The 18003-nt window shown below is 47.0% G+C and overlaps 1 protein-coding gene across 1 annotated transcript in view; it reads right to left on the reverse strand.

Annotated features, from left to right (window-relative positions):
* Positions 1-18003, reverse strand: part of LOC138262396 (vomeronasal type-2 receptor 26-like) — a 120253-nt gene that overhangs the window by 54717 nt on the left and 47533 nt on the right. Inside the window, exons 3-4 of the mRNA XM_069212298.1 lie at positions 6634-6800; positions 5599-5650 (exon numbers count right to left, since the gene is read on the reverse strand). Coding sequence (XP_069068399.1) covers positions 5599-5650; positions 6634-6800 — 219 coding nt within the window. The remainder of the gene's footprint in view (positions 1-5598; positions 5651-6633; positions 6801-18003) is intronic.

Genomic DNA, 18003 nt, shown 5'->3' on the forward strand with positions numbered 1-18003 from the left:
AAGTCTTCCTCTCACTTGCCAACATGAGTATCTGCCAACCCCCTCCACTTGAGACTCCCTCTGATATGACCTTCAGGACCACAAGCACAGGTAGGGGTGGCACTTGGCAGGCTGTGGGGAGGAGATTCATGACTAATGGCTACCTGTTCCTCACCAGAGGTGTTATGTCCTTCAGATATTTGAGAAAAGGCCTGGGATGCACTGCCATAGGAGGAGTAAGTAGATGAATCAACATAACAACCCCGGACGTGATGGCTGTGATGAGGTGATGGTTAGGTGGGAGAGGTGAACTCTGTGTCTACTTGGCTGAATGCTGGGAAGTACTATCCTGAGAAGGGAGGTGGGAGGTACAATGCTGGCTGGACCTAATTTTGTCTGCACTGTTCTGGCCAGTGGGTCATCAATGCACTCCCCCTCATCCATGTCCTCATCCGCACCGAGCACCTGCTCATCTTCTTTCTTATCCATGTTTTGTTGAGCACTGCTTGCTGATGATATTGTGCTTGGAGGAGAATCAAGTTCTCTCCTCCACTTGTTGGTGGATGGTACAACTTCCTCAAGAGACTTAGGGGGTTATTCTAACTTTGGAGGAGTGTTAATCCGTCCCAAAAGTGACGGTAAAGTGACGGATGTACCACCAGCCGTATTACGAGTTCCATAGGATATAATGGACTCGTAATACGGCTGGTGGTAAATCCGTCACTTTTCCGTCACTTTTGGGACGGATTAACACCTCCTCCAAAGTTAGAATAACCCCCTTATTGTCCCCAGCACCTAAAAGACAGAGGTTGCAACATATAACATATTTGCGATAGAATATCATGTGTATGGCAGAAGACATGATCTTCGATCCAGCAGTTGTGAAAGAAGTTACACCTTTAATTAATGTTCAGCATGAATAATAAGTGAATATGCAGACATCACTGATGATATTGGGAACATATCACACACCAACATTAGATGCTTAGAAAAAGTGGCTATATCTGCAAAATTACTTTCACAATGAATTGGTAATTGTGAACTCTTTGGGAAATAATAGTTTGCAACACTATATGGCACACTTGACTGACAGACGGCAGCTAGTTGGTCTGACTGCTGCAGCCAGAAGGTCTCCCAAATCCGTGGATGAGGTACTTTGGATGATAGAGGTATTTCTGACAGCAGCTGTAATGTAACAAACATATCCATATTACAACACAAATGATAATGTGTATTATTTTAGATGCATGTGACCTTAACTGGGTTTACCAACAGCCCTGTGTGTGGTGCCTGATTATTTGTCACATCTGCACATGCGGCAGAGATCACTTTAGCATGTGTTGTCCTGGCTAGCGTGAAATGATCTAAAATGGTGAGTTTCATTATCATACTAGTTGACACATGTTTAAACCAACATATGCTATCTAGGATCCACAAGGAAGCATGCGTTTTTCAGTCCCTCCCTACCTTTTGTCCCCATTTGGACTACTACCTGCTGGTGTTTACGTCAATGCCAGTTTTCGAACCCCTCACAAAGTGTATGATGGATTGGCTATTGCAAATTGGCAAGTACTGATTTACTTGTAAGTCCATGGAATGTGGTAACCAGAATACCAAAGGCATGTAAGGCAGAGTGTCCATCCAGGGCTGCAGCACTGATTGTGCCACCCAGTGTGTGACAAAGTACAAAATGGCTCCCAGCCTCCCACAGTAGACTGGAAGAGCAGTGGTCACACTGCTAGTTCGACTTTGCCATTCAAACTAATGGGAAAGCCACCACTTCCCTTAACCCTATACATAAATCTCCCCTAACGAAGGCCCGTGGAACCCTAGGGAAAGGAGCTGTATATTGTTACGTAGAACATGCATGTATATATTTTAGCAGCAACACCACTAAATTGTCGTGTTGTGTGAAATAGCTAACAACCCCATTCGCTAACACAGAGTTACCGGCTGACCCCCTCAGCCCAGCTAACCTCTGAATGGGGCTGCCTAGCTGGGTACTGCAAGGTATCAAATTAATTGTGACATTAAACCCGACTTGGTGCCCAAGTCGGTTTAATGTCACTATTAGAGAAATGCAACTTTTAGAAAGTTGCCACCCTGTGGCCCAGTAGGTCCAGTAGCCTCACACAGGCAGTGACCCACAGACAGCTTTCTGCCCATCTGGAGAATAGTGTGAATGACTCCCAAGTTTAGAAACCACAGCAGCAAACATTTAGGCAGAGGTGTCACTTCCACGTTGCTAAAAGCCACTCAGGGTGTTAGGCCAAACGTCGAGCTTCAAAAAAATGATGGAGTTTAAGAAAAAGGTCTATAGGTTGTATTTTAATAATGTAGTACATGGGACCCACTTCTAGGCATGTTTATTTATCTGTTTCTGCCGATGGTAGTAGCTGATCTACCCCATTATGTTGCCTTCCTGCAAGTGCAGGAACATCTGTTCATGTGGGTGGATCCACTCTGGCTGCATGTGGAAATTAAATGAAAAAGTCAGGAGACAAATACAACAAATGATGATTGTGTCCAGCTTTTAACAGTTAGTTAATTGCATTTACAATGCAACTATAATGTTTACTAATTCATGCACAATTCCATGTCCCAGTTATAAAACTTAATTGATACCACCAGCATAGATGGTCAACTGTTTCTGAAGAAGAAAGTGGAACTATAAGTTTGCAGTACTTAGGATTCTGGGACTTGGAGTGTGATAGACAAAATGAATCACATGAGAGTAGGAATACCATGAATATTTGCACAAGATTTAAGTTATTTCCATAGCCACATTTCCACTGTATATTGAAAGTTTTTCTAATATAGTCATTGGGCCTGATTCACAAAGAGCTTCTGCAGTCATGGCAGAATCGGCAGTGCAAAGATTCTGCCATGACTGCAGAAGCTCTTTGTGAATTGGGATCATTGTTTAACCATCACATCCTACCTGACACCAAAATTAGGTTGTCAGTCACCGGCAGCCCATGCAGCAGGTGGGGTTTCATGGTGGAGGGAATGCATTCTCAAGTGTTGTGAGATGGAGACTGGTTCCAGATTCTCCAGCAGGGACAGCTCTGGCCACCTCTATCCTGGTGAACTTCTCTTTCCCCCAACTCCTTTCATCCAGCCACTTCTTTTTGATGTCAGTGATGGTTTGGACATCCTTCTCCAATGCACTGACTGCATTAGTGAACTGCTGCCACAGGGCTGCCTTCTGTGTTGCACTGGTGAGGTAAGGATATAAACAATGGAGCTTTTTGTAGTTCTCCTCTACAAATTTGTCTATCATTTGGGTCTCCTCCTCTGTGAGTTTTTTCTTCCTTCTCACATTCAACATACTAACACTTGACAGATTAGCATGACAAGACAAGGCACAGAGCAGCCAGGTCAAGAATATGCCTGGAAAAAACAGAGCCTTGGATGTGTGTTGCTTTTATGTGGATTGCAGTGCATGAGGTATAGGTGGCATGAATTGTCTGCAAGTGTATGTAATTAAACTTTCCCTGCCCCAAGTACGGACCTTCTGTCCCAAGTGTGCAGGTTCCACCCCAAGTGACTAACCTCTGCCTGAGTGCAGAACCTCCTCAGGCGTAAAAATACCACTTATAAGACCCTTTGTGAATACGGAAAAGTAGTAAAGTTATAGCTTTGGTCTAAGTTAGACTTTAGGTCTAACTTTACCTTTGTGACTCGGGCACCCAGTAAGTAAGGTAGCAATTACTCTTTAAGTGCAGTCACCAGCCACCCGTGCCATCTCTGCTTCTCAGCACCAGTTGTCTGCAAAATCTGCTTCTGCCTTGAACCAAATCTGCGACACAATCCTTTCAGTGACTCTGTACAATCAGGGAAACATCCGTAAATGTATCCAATTCTTTGCATTACCGTACAAGGTAACTAATGTAATTGGAATAAATGTATGCACATGTGTAACCCTCAAATGTGAACATTATTTTTTGGTACAACACCCTGTATACTATTGTTAGTAGATACAGGTTTGCATCAAACTCATGAGTGGTTGCATAGGAACAACCATGTATCATCCATAGAACACCCGCTTGATACAGAGCAACACAAAGTAGTGTGTTGCTTTTCTTTGAGGGACATTCCTTTTGTAAAAAAAATATTTAATTGCATATTTTATCCATATTGCACAAAAGGAGAAAATAAAACAAAAGTATTCCATTACAATGTCAGAAAACATTACTTGATATTCATAACCAAGAAATATAAGAATTAAAACCACAGTCAACAGAGATAAAGTGCCTATTGTGCTGTATCCACTGATCTCCCATAGTACCATCATATTACACAAATGCATTCTGTTGTCACATATGCCTGAGTCTGCTGACATGAATAATACCATTCTCTCAAACCCACTAGTGAGAGTCAGTCCGTTCCCACAGTGGCGACTATATCTGTATCCCCTTTTCACTAGCATTCCTGCCCTAACCCGAATATCTCGCCTTTCCAGGCTGGATAATGCATGTAGTCACGCCACCCATTGCTGAACAGTTCGGGGATGTGGATCAAGCCAGGCCCTAGACAATACATAAATGCATCACTGCCACAGCAATAAACAAGTAAAACTGGTAAGGCCTTGAAACAGCATCATAATGTACTCCTAAAAGAACTAACTGAGGAGTGAGCGTTATCTGGATTTTTAAGTATATCTCTAAAATCCTAGATATCTCCCTTTTAAGTGGCTCAAGCAAAGGGCAAGTACAAAAAGAGATGAGTCAGATCTGCATCTGGATGCTGACAATGTGGGCAGCATGTTCCAGCCATAACCCCCCATTTGGAAATTTTGACTGGGTTATAGTACAGATCAAAAACAGTTTTATAGTGCTGTGCTTGCATGCCAGCAGAATGTATTATTGTTTGGGAAAGTTCCAGAGACTCATGGAAAGAGGGATCAGGAGTACCCAGTTTTGAGCGCCATTTCTTTTGCTGCTTCTCTAGATCATCGGTAGACAGATAATTTTGAAAGCTATAAATTTTACTAATTGAACATTCCTCCCTCCACTCTAAATAATCCAGCAGCTCCGCTTTAGAAGAGCCCCTAGAGCCTCCCCTTCCTATGAAGAAAATCCCAGATCTGCAAATATTTAAGGAATTATCGTTGTTTAACTTCATACTTACCCCACAGCTCCTCAAATTAAATTATGCTGTTACCCAAATGAAAATCTCCCAGGCTCTTAAATCCCAATCTTTCCCAAGCTGACTCACACCCCTCCCTAAGAATTTTGGGAAGTGTAGGATTCCTTTGTAAAAGGGTGTAGTAGTTTAGCTGCCCCTAACCAGCTGGCTGTGCAGTGCTGTCCAGATCATATAAGTGGTGTTAAGAGTCCTATATCTGACCTTTTTATAATAGCTTGGCTCAATTTGTTTTAGAAAAAAGCACCAAAGCCTCTTCTTCAATCAGAGCTGAAAGATGGACGGTACAACATAACCTTTCTCCCAGTCGAGTCTAACCACCCCCCACTACTAATAAACATATATACTGAAGTGCTGCTGACCAATGAAAAAGTTTGAAGTTCGGAACAAACCAACCCTCTCTTTCTCTCTTGAGTGTTAAATATTCAGGGATCTTCTAGAGTTTGCATATGCCTATATAAATCTACTAACCAATTTCTCCAAGATCTTGAACCAGCGATATTCAAATGCAAGTAGGATGGCCCTAAAAAAATACAAAACTTTCAGGAGAAACAACATTTTAATAACATTGCTATGGCCAACAATAGACAAGTGAAAATTAGCCATGCTCTGAAAATCAGCATTGGCCTTCTGAATAACTGGTACAAGATTGGCCTTTACCAACTAATCTAAGTCCACAGTATTTAAACCCCCCGATATGTAGCCTTTTCTACCACCCGTGCATCATTAGATCATACATGTTTATTAAGCACAACTTGGGTTTTGTTCTGCTTCAATAAAAATCCTAGGATTTTTTCAAATGTTACTGTCTCCTGTTCAATCTCTTTCAGAGCCATAGCAAGGTAAGATATGAGGATGGCTACATTGTCTGCGTATGCCAAAACCTTAGTGTCCCAACCCTGCGACCACACAGGTGCTATCATTTGATTACACACTAGCCTGCTCAATAGGGGATTGATATATAGGGCAAAGAGCAGAGGAGAACAGGTGTATGCCTGCATAGTACCTCTCAGGATCTGGGTTGGTCCAGATTGCCCCCCCATTATCAACACTCTTGCAGAGGGTTTATAGTACACAGCTCTTACTGCACTAATAAAGCCATTTCTGATCCTGAACCACCGCTTAGCCGCCCATTAAAAAATCCCGGGAGACCCTATCGAATTATTTTGCTGCATCTAATAAAATTAATGCATCAGGGCGCCCTGCATAGGCTGCTGCCTCAAAAGGACTAATGACCAATCGAATATGATCAGTGGTCCCACATCCTGGGATAAAGCTGTGTTGCCATGGTTATAATACCACCCCCCCCCCACCCCAATGACTCAGCTTAACCTTGAGGCCAAAACTTTCTAATATTATTTAGTATCACTATCAATTAGCATAATTGGCCTATAAGACCCAGGTTCTTGCAGTGGTTTGCCCTTCTTTAAGAAGACAAAAATTCACCATGATTGTGGAACCAATTGCCCTTCCCAGACCTGTAAAAACAATTCAGCCATAACTGACCTGAGCGAGGGGAAAAAGACTTTATAAAACTCCAGAGGAATTTTATCTGTACTGACTGCTTTCCCTGTGGCCAAAGCTTTGAGGGCAGCTTTGATTTCTTCTGTTGTAATAGAATAATCCAAAGCCTCTCGATCTTCAATTATTCTAGTCAAAGACGATGAGTCTCGCTGTTCATTTTGATATAGCTTCTCATAGAACTCTCGGAAAACTTCCCTGATTGCACCTCAACCCTTTACCAAAAGACCCTGGTTATCCCTCACTTCTACAGTTTCCCCTCAGACCTCCCTCTGCCTAGATCTAATAGCCAATAGATGCCCCAGCTGTTCGCTAAACTCATGGCAGTCACATTTCCAAACTAAAAACATCTCTGCAGCTTGCCTCAAAGAAATATCATTAATTGCTGCTTAACTATGGCCACTGCACGCTGTGCTTTCTCCAGATCAGTTCTCTCAATGGCATCAAGAACTAATGGAGTCTCCGCCCTTTCGAATTCCCTATGTAATTCCACAACCTGCTGACATTGTCTTTTCTGCCTTGTTACGCTATAGCTAAGTGTCTTCCCCCTTACACCAGCCTTGAACATATCCCCAACCACTCCTGGAGCAGCACTCCCTACATTGAAACTAAAAAATTCTGATATCCACCTGTTCATATATTGGATATACTCTTTATCCAAAAGAAACGCCCTTTCAAATGTGCAGTTATATTACCTCCCATCTGGATCCTCCAGAGGGATTTCCAGTACTAGGGAATTATGATCGGACGTAACCCTATGGAATTTCTCAATCTTACTTCCCTGCAACAAACTGCAGGAAGTAAACAAATGGTCAAGTTGGACATGCTTTGGATGTGGTGTGGAAAAAATTTGAAGCCAGGATCAGGAGATTTCATTCAAGTCCATGCGTCAGTCAATCCATGATCCTTTCCCAGCTGAACCAATGATCTGAACACTTTAGGCTTTCTGCCAGAGTAAGAATTGATCCCTGCCTCTAGGAGCCACCCCATGTTGATATTGAGGTCCACCAAAATTATAATCAGGGATTGCCAGAGTGCTAACTCACTTGTTAGCCAATCAAAATCTACAGACTCATCCAGAGTCATTCCATATATTGAACACAGAGTAAAAGCGCCTTTTGAACTGTGATATTCAGCAATAATCCATCATCCAAATCTGTCGGCGTAACAATGTCTAAAACAACAAACCTGTCCCCTGGCTAGCATTGCCACTCCCTGTGTCCTGACTGCTTGCATAGACACAACTACAACTGAGAAGCCCAAAGATTCAAGTAAATGCCTTCTGGTTCTCTCAAAGTGCATTTCCTTGAAACACAGTATGTCTGCCTGTGAAGCTTTAGTTTGGGGGTAACCTTTTGCCTTTTGGTGCTATCGTTCAGTCCCCAAATGATTATAGTTGCTATGCGTAACTGTGCCACTGATATTGGTATGAGTAAGGATGAAGCCACTCCCATACAATCTAACACCCAATACACCTGAATCCCATAAATCCTGGTGTACTTTAAAGTACACAAATTCAACTCCTCTTGTGCAAAAGCCCTACTTCTCTCCTTCCCCACTCAGATCACCTCCCCATCCTTTTCTCCCACCCTATTTGCTACCCACCCTCAACTCTCTACCCCCATCCTGCCCCCCCACCCCTGTCAATCTTCCGAAGCAGTCAGACCCTCCAAGGCCTGAGCGATGACTCCCAAGGTGAACCCCTCCAATGCCCCACCCTACCTCAGCAGTCATTACAGTACCGTACAATGGCTGACAAGAGGGACAACCTTATATGAAAAAACATAGCAGTAAATCTCAACATTATTCTCAATTCCTATACCGCCTTGATCAGCCAATTGCCAATTTCCCTCATTCCAATATACAACATACTTCATGTATACATCATGTTTTCCCCAAAAGTAATTCTAATATCAAAATACCAAATCCCTGTTTCCGAGAGCCCAGAACCATCATCACCTCTATTACAATCTATTAATGCATCCCATGAGCAAAGAAATAAACGAAGAAGAAATAAAATGATCAATGAGTATAATCAAGCGTTTAACAATGCTTAGCTCCCTGCAAATAGTTCTTTCAGTTGTGAAAGAGCGTGTCTTCCCATTACAATTGACCTTCAAACGAGCCAGACGAATAAGGAAAGCCTCCACCATGCATCTTGAAATGGCTTTATAAGCTGCCTTAAGCGCCAGCTCCTTCAAAAACGTTGCGTAGCAGAAGTCAAGTTTTACAAAGAAATATTGACCAATAAAACTATGGATGATGTAGAATCTTGCTTCCTAAGCATTAGAGGGAATTGATGTACCCTTTGTATTTCCAAATCCCAGTTCCAGGAGGTCAGCTCGGGGAAGGCGTTCCTAAGAATAGACAGCATGAGCCCTCAGCTCCTTCGGTAATTCCAAGAAATCTCAAGTTATTCCATTGTTGCCTATTTTTAAAGTCTTCTAGCTTCTAAATTTCATCCACCAGCAGAGATTCATGGGCCTCTTTCTGACCTTTGACAGCCCCACCATCCCTTTCAAGGACCATTGCACTGTCTTCAATAGCCAAAATCCTTTCCCCAGATTCTGTACACATCTTGTTCATCTTTCTGACTGCTCGCTGCAATTGTTTCATGGCAACTGGTGCCCTGCAGCTGTCATTATCATATTCTTCTTCCAGCTGTATTATCAAATTATATATAAGGGTCAATGACGGCTAATTAGAATCCATGACCTGGGTACTGAGCTCGGTTTGTACAGAAGGGGCCATTACCTGTTGCTTCTGACGCTCCTGAAACTCCCCATACGCACATTGCATCGCAGAATAGTCCCACTTAAGCCTTTACCTTCACCCTTAGCATTAGCTTGATGTTAGACCTGACAGCCTTAGGGTGATCACCCCTAACCTTTTGCCTGCCTCCCTCCACTTTTTGTACACTGTTTTTGCTGGCTTTAAGACTCTGCGCACTTTATCACTGCTAACCAGTGCTAAAGTGCATATGCTCTCTCCCTTTAAACATGGTAACCTTGGATCATACCTGATTGGACTATTTAATCTACTTATAAGTCCCTAGTAATATGCACTATACGTGCCTAGGGCCTGTAGATTAAATGCTACTAGTGGGCCTGCAGCACTGGTTGTGCTACCCACTTAAGTAGCCCCTTTACCTTGTCTCAGGCTTGCCATTGCAAGGCCTGTGTGTGCAGTTTCACTGTCACCTCGACTTGGCATTTAAAATTACTTGCCAGGCCTAAACCTCCCCTTTCTCCACATATAAGTCACCTCTAATGTGTGCCCTAGGTAACCCCTAGAGCAGGGTGCTGTGGAGGTGAAAGGCAGGACATGTACCTGTGTAGTTTACATGTCCTGGTAGTGTAAAACTACTAACTTTGTTTTTGCCCTACTGTGAGGCCTGCTCCCTTCATAGGCTAACATTGGGGCTGCCCTCATACAGTATTGAAGTGGTAGCTGCTGATCTGAAAGGAGTAGGAAGGTCATATTTAGTATGGCCAGAATGGTAATACCAAATCCTGCTGACTGGTGAAGTTGGATTTAATATTACTATTCTAGAAATGCCACTTATAGAAAGTGAGCATTTCTTTGCACTTAAATCTTTCTGTGCCTTACAATCCACGTCTGGCTGGGCTTGGTTGACAGCTCCTTGTGCATTCACTCAGACACACCCCAAACACAGGGTACTCAGTCTCACTTGCATACATCTGCATTTTGAATGGGTCTTCCTGGGCTGGGAGGGGGGAGGTCCTGCTCTCACACAAAGGACTGCCACACCCCCTACTGGGACCCTGGCAGACAGGATTGAACTGAAAGGAGACCTGGTACACTTCTTAGCCACTCTTTGAAGTCTCCCCCACTTCAAAGGCACATTTGGGTATAAAACAAGGCCTCTGCCCTACCTCATCAGACACTTGATGGAGAAGAAATCTGAACCAGAACCCGCATCCTGCCAAGAAGGACTGCCTGGCTGCCTTCTACAAAGGACTGCTGCCTCCAAGGGCTTGGATAGAGCTTGCCTCCTGTTCCCTGAAGTCTCAGGACCAAAAAGACTTCTCTTTTTCATTTGGACTCTTCGTGCGCTGAAAATTTCGATGCACAGCTTGCTCCGCGGCGAGAAAATCGCCGCACACCGACGCTGACCGACGCGACACCTTCGGGCGACTGGAACTTCGACGCACGGCCTCGCAAGGAAAACGCTGCCCGACTTCTAGAGGGGAAGTCGAAGCGACGCCTGCCGTGAGACCGAGAATTCCACACACAGCCTCCTGGAACGACGCGCAGCCAGAAAACAAGCCGAAGAATCCACGCACAGACCCGGGACATCTGGTAATCCCGTGACCCACAGAAAGAGACTGTCCGCACGCCGGAAAACGACGCACGACTTCCCCGCGTGAAAAATAACGATGCAAGTCCGTGTGTGCAGGGGAGAAATCAATGCACACACCATTTTTCCACGTATCTCTTCTGCGGCCCTTTGCAGAGATTTTCAACTTTAAACCAGGTACTTTGTGCTTGAAAGAGACTTTGTTTGCTTTTCAAAGACTTTTGACACTTTATATCACTTTTCAGTGATATCTCTACAATTTTACATTGCATCTTTATTCATTTTGATCTACAATTATCCTGATAAATATTATATATTTTTCTAAACACTCTGTGGTGTATTTTTGTGGTGCTATATTGTGTTATTGTATGATTTATTGCACAAATACTTTACACATTGCCTTCTAAGTTAAGCCTGACTTCTCGTGCCAAGCTACCAGAGGGTGGGCACAGGATAATTTTGGAATTGTGTGTGACTTACCCTGACTAGAGTGAGGGTTCTTGCTTGGACAGAGGGTAACCTGACTGCCAACCAAGAACCCCATTTCTAACATTGGTGATCAGCAGTGAGGATAGGACTTGTATTTGTGCAGTGATATACAGTAGCTAAGTATTTCACTACCTACCCACAGTTGAAGGTCAACTTGATTTTTATCTCTTTTTGCAAATTTGTCTTTCCTGACAATTAAAAAAAACTAAGGGGGTCATTTTGACCTCAGCGGTCTTTTTTGAAGACCGCCGAGGGACCGCCGTGCGGAAGACCACCAGTGGTGGCGGTTTGCCGCTCGGCCTATTATGACCGTTGGTAGATCTCCATCCCTTTACGGATGGAGAGCCGCCAACAGCCATACTGGCGGGAGGCGGGGAAGTGGAGGTTGCTCCACCTCCACCGCCACGCCAACAGAACACCGCCCAGCGAATCACGACCTGTGATTCGCCATGGCGTTGTTCTGTTGGAGGTGTGGTGTCGGCGGAGCTGCCCCCATGGCTCCCATCCCCTCCCGGAGGATCGTCGGACCAGGTAAGTCGATCGTCCTTGAGGGGAGGGGGTGTTGTGTGTTGTGTGGGTGCATGGGGGTGTGCGTGTGTGTATGTAGAGGGGGTGTGTGAGTGCGTGTATGCTTGCGGGGTGTTGTGTGTATGGGAATGAGTGTGTGTATGTCTGTGGGTATGTCTGTATGGATGTGTGCATGTATGTTTGAATGTGGGTGTGCGTGTCTGACTGTGTGTGTAGATGTAGGCATGTATGTCGGAGTGTGTGCGTGTAAGTGTGTAGGTGGTGCCTGCGTGCGTGTCGTGTGGGTGATGTGATGTTGGGGGTCGGGGTGGGGAGGTGGGGCCTGCCATCTTTGGGGGTGGCATGGGTGGTGGGGGGTGTAGGGGAGGGAGTCGGGGTGGGGGTGGGGGAGACCCCTATCAGTGCCAGGTAAGGAATTCCCTGGCACTGATACTGCTTACCGCCATGGATTTCATGGCGGTTCAAACTGCTGGAAATCCACGGCGGTAAGCCGGGTCCAAATACCGCCAGCGGTCTAGCGACGGCTGCCGGGCTGGAGACCCAGGTCTCCAGCCCAGCGGGAGGAACGGAGAACCGGCGGATGACAATGGCGGTAACCGCCATGGTCATAATTCCACAAAGTAAGACCGCCAGCCTGTTGGCGGTCTTACCGCCGGTTCTCCGCCTTCCGCCAGGGTCATAATGACCCCCTACATCCTCACTCAACATGTCTCTGGCTGGGTCTCAAGTAGGAGATTTGGACCTAGCCCTGTTGGAGACATATAGGGGGTCATTACAACATTGGCGATAAAAGCCGCTTACCGCCGTGCAGAAGAACGCCAACACACCGCCGCGGAATTCCGCCACAGCTATTATGACCCACATCTCGAAATCCGACAAAATTCAGACACCCACACAAGTCCGCCACACCAAAGGTCAGTGATAAACTGGCAAAAAAAAAAACTCCACCGTGACGCCAACAGAAATACGCCCACACTATCACGACACACGAATCCACGCGGCGGTCTTTTAACCGCGGTATTCCATTGCCGGTACACACCGCTGCGCTCAAAATACACACACTTCTACAAAACACCACCACATTGGACAATTCGAAATACACACACCTGATAGACATATACACACCACTCCCACACACCCATTGCAATATAAAACACACACCCACATCACCCACAAACCCCTACGACCAAAAATACAGAGAGAAGGCCAGAGAGAGACACCCCCATCCACAAACTAGCAGCCAAAGGCACACAACACCATCACCCACACAACTTCCACGCACAAAACACCACAGACCACTACATATCACCACACTAATCACCACACACACCACCGCACACATCACCTACACCACCCCATGGCATGGCAAAGACACCCCAGGTTCTCGGAGGAGGAGCTTACGGTCATGGTGGAGGAAATCGTCCGGGTAGAGCCACAGCTATTTGGAGCACAGGTGCAGCACACCTCAATTGCAATGAAGATGGAGCTATGGCGAAGAATAGTCCACAGGGTCAACGCAGTGGGACAACACCCAAGAAATCGGGCCGACATCAGGAAGAGGTGGAACGCCCTACGAGGGAAGGTGCATTCCGTGGTCTCAAGACACCACCACGCGGTTCAGCGGACTGGCGGCGGACCCCCACCTCCTCACCCACAACTAACAACATGGGAGGAGCAAGTCTTGGCGATTCTGCATCCTGAGGGCCTTGCAGGAGTCAGTGGAGGAATGGACTCCGGTAAGTCAAACCTTTAACTACCATATCCCCCACCCTACCTGCATGCTATCACATACCCCCACCCCTATCACTCCAACTCCTCACAAATGTACCAATATCACAAACCACACATCGCAACACCAAGCCCTGCATGCAACAACAACGCATGGACACCCATCACTAAAACATGTCCACTGCACGTACCCATACACCCCCCTAAACCATTATCACACAAGCCCCTACACAGGAATGCCAGCACTGGGGTACACGGTCACCCACCCATTGCACACCATGACACACACAGATGCAATAATCATGCTTTTCCACCCCTGCAGGATCACTACCCAACGTCACCAGACAGGAGGGTCCAGACAACCCCACCCCACCCACAGAAGAGGCCCACAGTGATGCCAGCAGCTCTGTCCAACTGGATCTAGATGACCAGCCTGGACCATCGTGGGCCTCGGGACAGTCGGTTCCCCTCACACAGGCACAGGCCACCACAGACCTTCCCCCCTCTGGTAACACCAGCACAGCACCAACCCAGCGGGCCCATACCTCCGTCCCCAGGACACGTCAATCAGCTCTGTGTCCACCACTACCAGGAACCCAGGATAACCCACCACCCCAACAACAACAGGGACCTGGGGGCAGTGGTAGTGGGCACACGGTCCAGGGGACGGAGGCCCAGGAACACCGGGGAACTGGGAGGTCTGCTGTGTGACAGGGGGCGGACAGGCAAAGGGAACCCACTCTCCACGAGGCCCTCTCCTCCATCATGGGAGCATACCACCACTCCCAGGAGACGATGGCAACGCTCCTGGCAAGTTTCAGGAGACCCAGCGCATGCAGGAGGAACAGTATTTGGGGTTCAGGGAGGAACTCAGAACCATCAGCTCCGCCCTGGGCACCATCGTAGGGGTGCGGAAGGAAATACTCAACACCAGGAGGGACACTGTGGCACTACAAGGGGCCCCTGACACTAGCATGGACGATGAAATGCCCACCACCTCCGCTGGCGCTAGTGGACAGGAGGCACCGCCACAGGACCACCACACCAGCACCCCACCCCCTGCAGATGGAGAAACACCCCGCAAACGGTCCCTGAGATCCAGGAACAAGACAGAGCACGATGCCAAGACCCCACCAAGAAATGAGACCACCCTGATTGTCAACCCACTGTCCCACTTTGTCACCCTGTCCATATTGAAACTGCCCCAGCTCCACTTCCTATGCCCATATGGCAATGCACCTATGAGACAAATAGACTGGACTCTGCCATGGACACTCCTCCGCCATCACCCCTCACCATTTAACTTCCCCGCCAATATTTTGTATGTAAATAAACACACCTAAAGCACCAAAAGATCTGGAGTCTGTCTGTGATTTTGAAATAGTGTATTTGCAATTACAGTGACAAAATGTTCAGGAAATAGTAATGTCAACATACCTATGTCACACAGCTCTAGTCCCTGAGGAATCTAAGCAGATGACACACGTTGGGACCCACACCTGTGAAACCTTAAGGGAAAGTGACAACTCAGTGACCATATGTAGGAAGTTGGCTATGTATGCACTACTTCAAAGTAAGGAATAGTATGCACAGAGTCCAAGGGTGCCCCTTAGAGGTAAGATAGTGGCAAAAAGAGTTAATTCTAATGTTCTATTTTGTGGTAGTGTGGTCGAGCAGTAGGCTTATCAGAGGGTAGTGTTAAGCATTTGTTGTACATACACAAGCAATAAATGAGGAACACACACTCAGAGACAAATCCAGGCCAATAGGTTTTTGTATAGAAAAATATATTTTCTTAGTTTATTTTAAGAACCACAGGTTCAAGATTTACAAGTAATGCTTTAAATGAAAGGTACTTCACTTAGGAACTCTAGGAACTTGGAATTAGCAAAATAGCATAAACAGTTTTCACATAAATAACATATAGCTATTTTAAAATTAGACACACTGCAATTTTCAACAGTTCCTGGGGGAGTTAAGTGTTTTTAGTTTTTGTAGGTAAGTAAACCACCTACAGGTTTCAAGTTTGGGTCCAAGGTAACCCACCGTTGGAGGTTCAGAGCAACCCCAAAGTTACCACACCAGCAGCTCAGGGCCGGTCAGGTGCAGAGGTCAAAGTGGTGCCCAAAACGCATAGGCTTCAATGGAGAAGGGGGTGCCCCGGTTCCAGTCTGCCAGCAGGTGAGTACCCGCGTCTTCAGAGGGCAGACCAGGGGGGTTTTGTAGGGCACCGGGGGGGACAAAAGGCAACACAAAAAGTACACCCTCAGCGGCATGGGGGCGGCTGGGTGCAGTGTGCAAACAGGCATCGGGTTCGCAATAGGATTCAATGGGAGACCAAGGGGTCTCTTCAGCGATGCAGGCAGGCAAGGAGGGGGGCTTCTCGGGGTAGCCACCACCTGGGCAAGGGAGAGGGCCACATGGGGGTCGCTCCTGCACTGGAGGTCGGATCCTTCAGGTCCTGGGGGCTGCGGATGCAGAGTCTTTACCAGGCGTCGGGTCTTTGAAGCAGGCAGTCGTGGTCAGGGGCAGCCTCGGGATTCCCTCTGCAGGCGTCGCTGTGGGGGCTCAGGGGGGTCAACTCTGGCTACTCACGGTCTCGTAGTCACCTGGGAGTCCTCCCTGTGGTGTTTGTTCTCCACAAGTCGAGCCGGGGGCGTTGGGTGCAGAGTGCAAAGTCTCACGCTTCCGGCGGGAAACGTGTGGTGTTTCAAAGTTGCTTCTTTGTTGCAAAGTTGCAGTCTTTGGGGAACAAAGCCGCTGTCCTTGGGAGTTCTTGGTCCTTCTAGATGCAGGGTAGTCCTCTGAGGCTTCAGAGGTTGCTGGACCCTGGGAACGCGTCGCTGGAGCAGTGTCTTTAGAAGGGGGGAAACAGGCCGGTAGAGCTGGGGCCAAAGCAGTTGGTGTCTCCGTCTTCTCTGCAGCTTTTTCAGTTCAGCAGTTCTCTTCTTCTTAGGTTGCAGGAATCTAGTTTCCTAGGTTCTGGGGAGCCCCTAAATACTGAGTTTTTCCTAGGTTCTGGGGAGCCCCTAAATACTGAGTTTAGGGGTGTGTTTAGGTCTGGGGGGTTAGTAGCCAATGGCTACTAGCCCTGAGGGTGGCTACACCCTCTTTGTGCCTCCTCCCTGAGGGGAGGGGGGGCACATTCCTATCCCTATTGGGGGAATCCTCCATCTGCAAGATGGAGGATTTCCAAAAGTCATAGTCACCTCAGCTCAGGACACCTTAGGGGCTGTCCTGACTGGCCAGTGACTCCTCCTTGTTTTTCTCATTATCTCCTCCGGCCTTGCCGCCAAAAGTGGGGCCGTGGCCAGAGGGGGCGGGCAACTCCACTAGCTGGAGTGCCCTGGGGTGCTGTAACAAAGGGGGTGAGCCTTTGAGGCTCACCACCAGGTGTTACAGTTCCTGCAGGGGGAGGTGAGAAGCACCTCCACCCAGTACACGCTTTGTTACTAGCCACAGAGTGACAAAGGCACTCTCCCCATGTGGCCAGCAACATGTCTGGTGTGTGGCAGGCTGCTAAATCTAGTCAGCCTACACGGGTAGTCGGTTAAGGTTTCAGGGGGCACCTCTAAGGTGCCCTCTGGGGTGTATGTTACAATAAAATGTACACTGGCATCAGTGTGCATTTATTGTGCTGAGAAGTTTGATACCAAACTTCACAGTTTTCAGTGTAGCCATTATGGTGCTGTGGAGTTCGTGCATGACAAACTCCCAGACCATATACTCTTATGGCTACCCTGCACTTACAATGTCTAAGGTTTTGCTTAGACACTGTAGGGGCATAGTGCTCATGCACTTATGCCCTCACCTATGGTATAGTGCACCCTGCCTTAGGGCTGTGAGGCCTGCTAGAGGGGTAACTTATCTATACCTATAGGCAGTGTGAGGTTGGAATGGCACCCTGAGGGGAGTGCCATGTCGACTTAGTCTTTTTATCCCCACTAGCACACACAAGCTGGCAAGCAGTGTGTCTGTGCTGTGTGAGGGGTCCCCAGGGTGGCATAAGACATGCTGCAGCCCTTAGAGACCTTCCCTGGCATCAGGGCCCTTGGTACCAGGGGTACCAGTTACAAGGGACTTACCTGGATGCCAGGGTGTGCCAATTGTGGAGACAAAGGTACAGGTTAGGGAAATAACACTGGTGCTGGGGCCTGATTAGCAGGCCTCAGCACACTTTAAAATCATAACTTGGCATCAGCAAAGGCAAAAGGTCAGGGGGTAACCATGCCAAGGAGGCATTTCCTTAAACCATACACTGGGTGAAATCGACAGACAGGATAGAGGTA

This window comes from Pleurodeles waltl, chromosome 10 (genome assembly GCF_031143425.1).
Source record: "Pleurodeles waltl isolate 20211129_DDA chromosome 10, aPleWal1.hap1.20221129, whole genome shotgun sequence".
NCBI classification, from domain to species: domain Eukaryota; kingdom Metazoa; phylum Chordata; class Amphibia; order Caudata; family Salamandridae; genus Pleurodeles; species Pleurodeles waltl.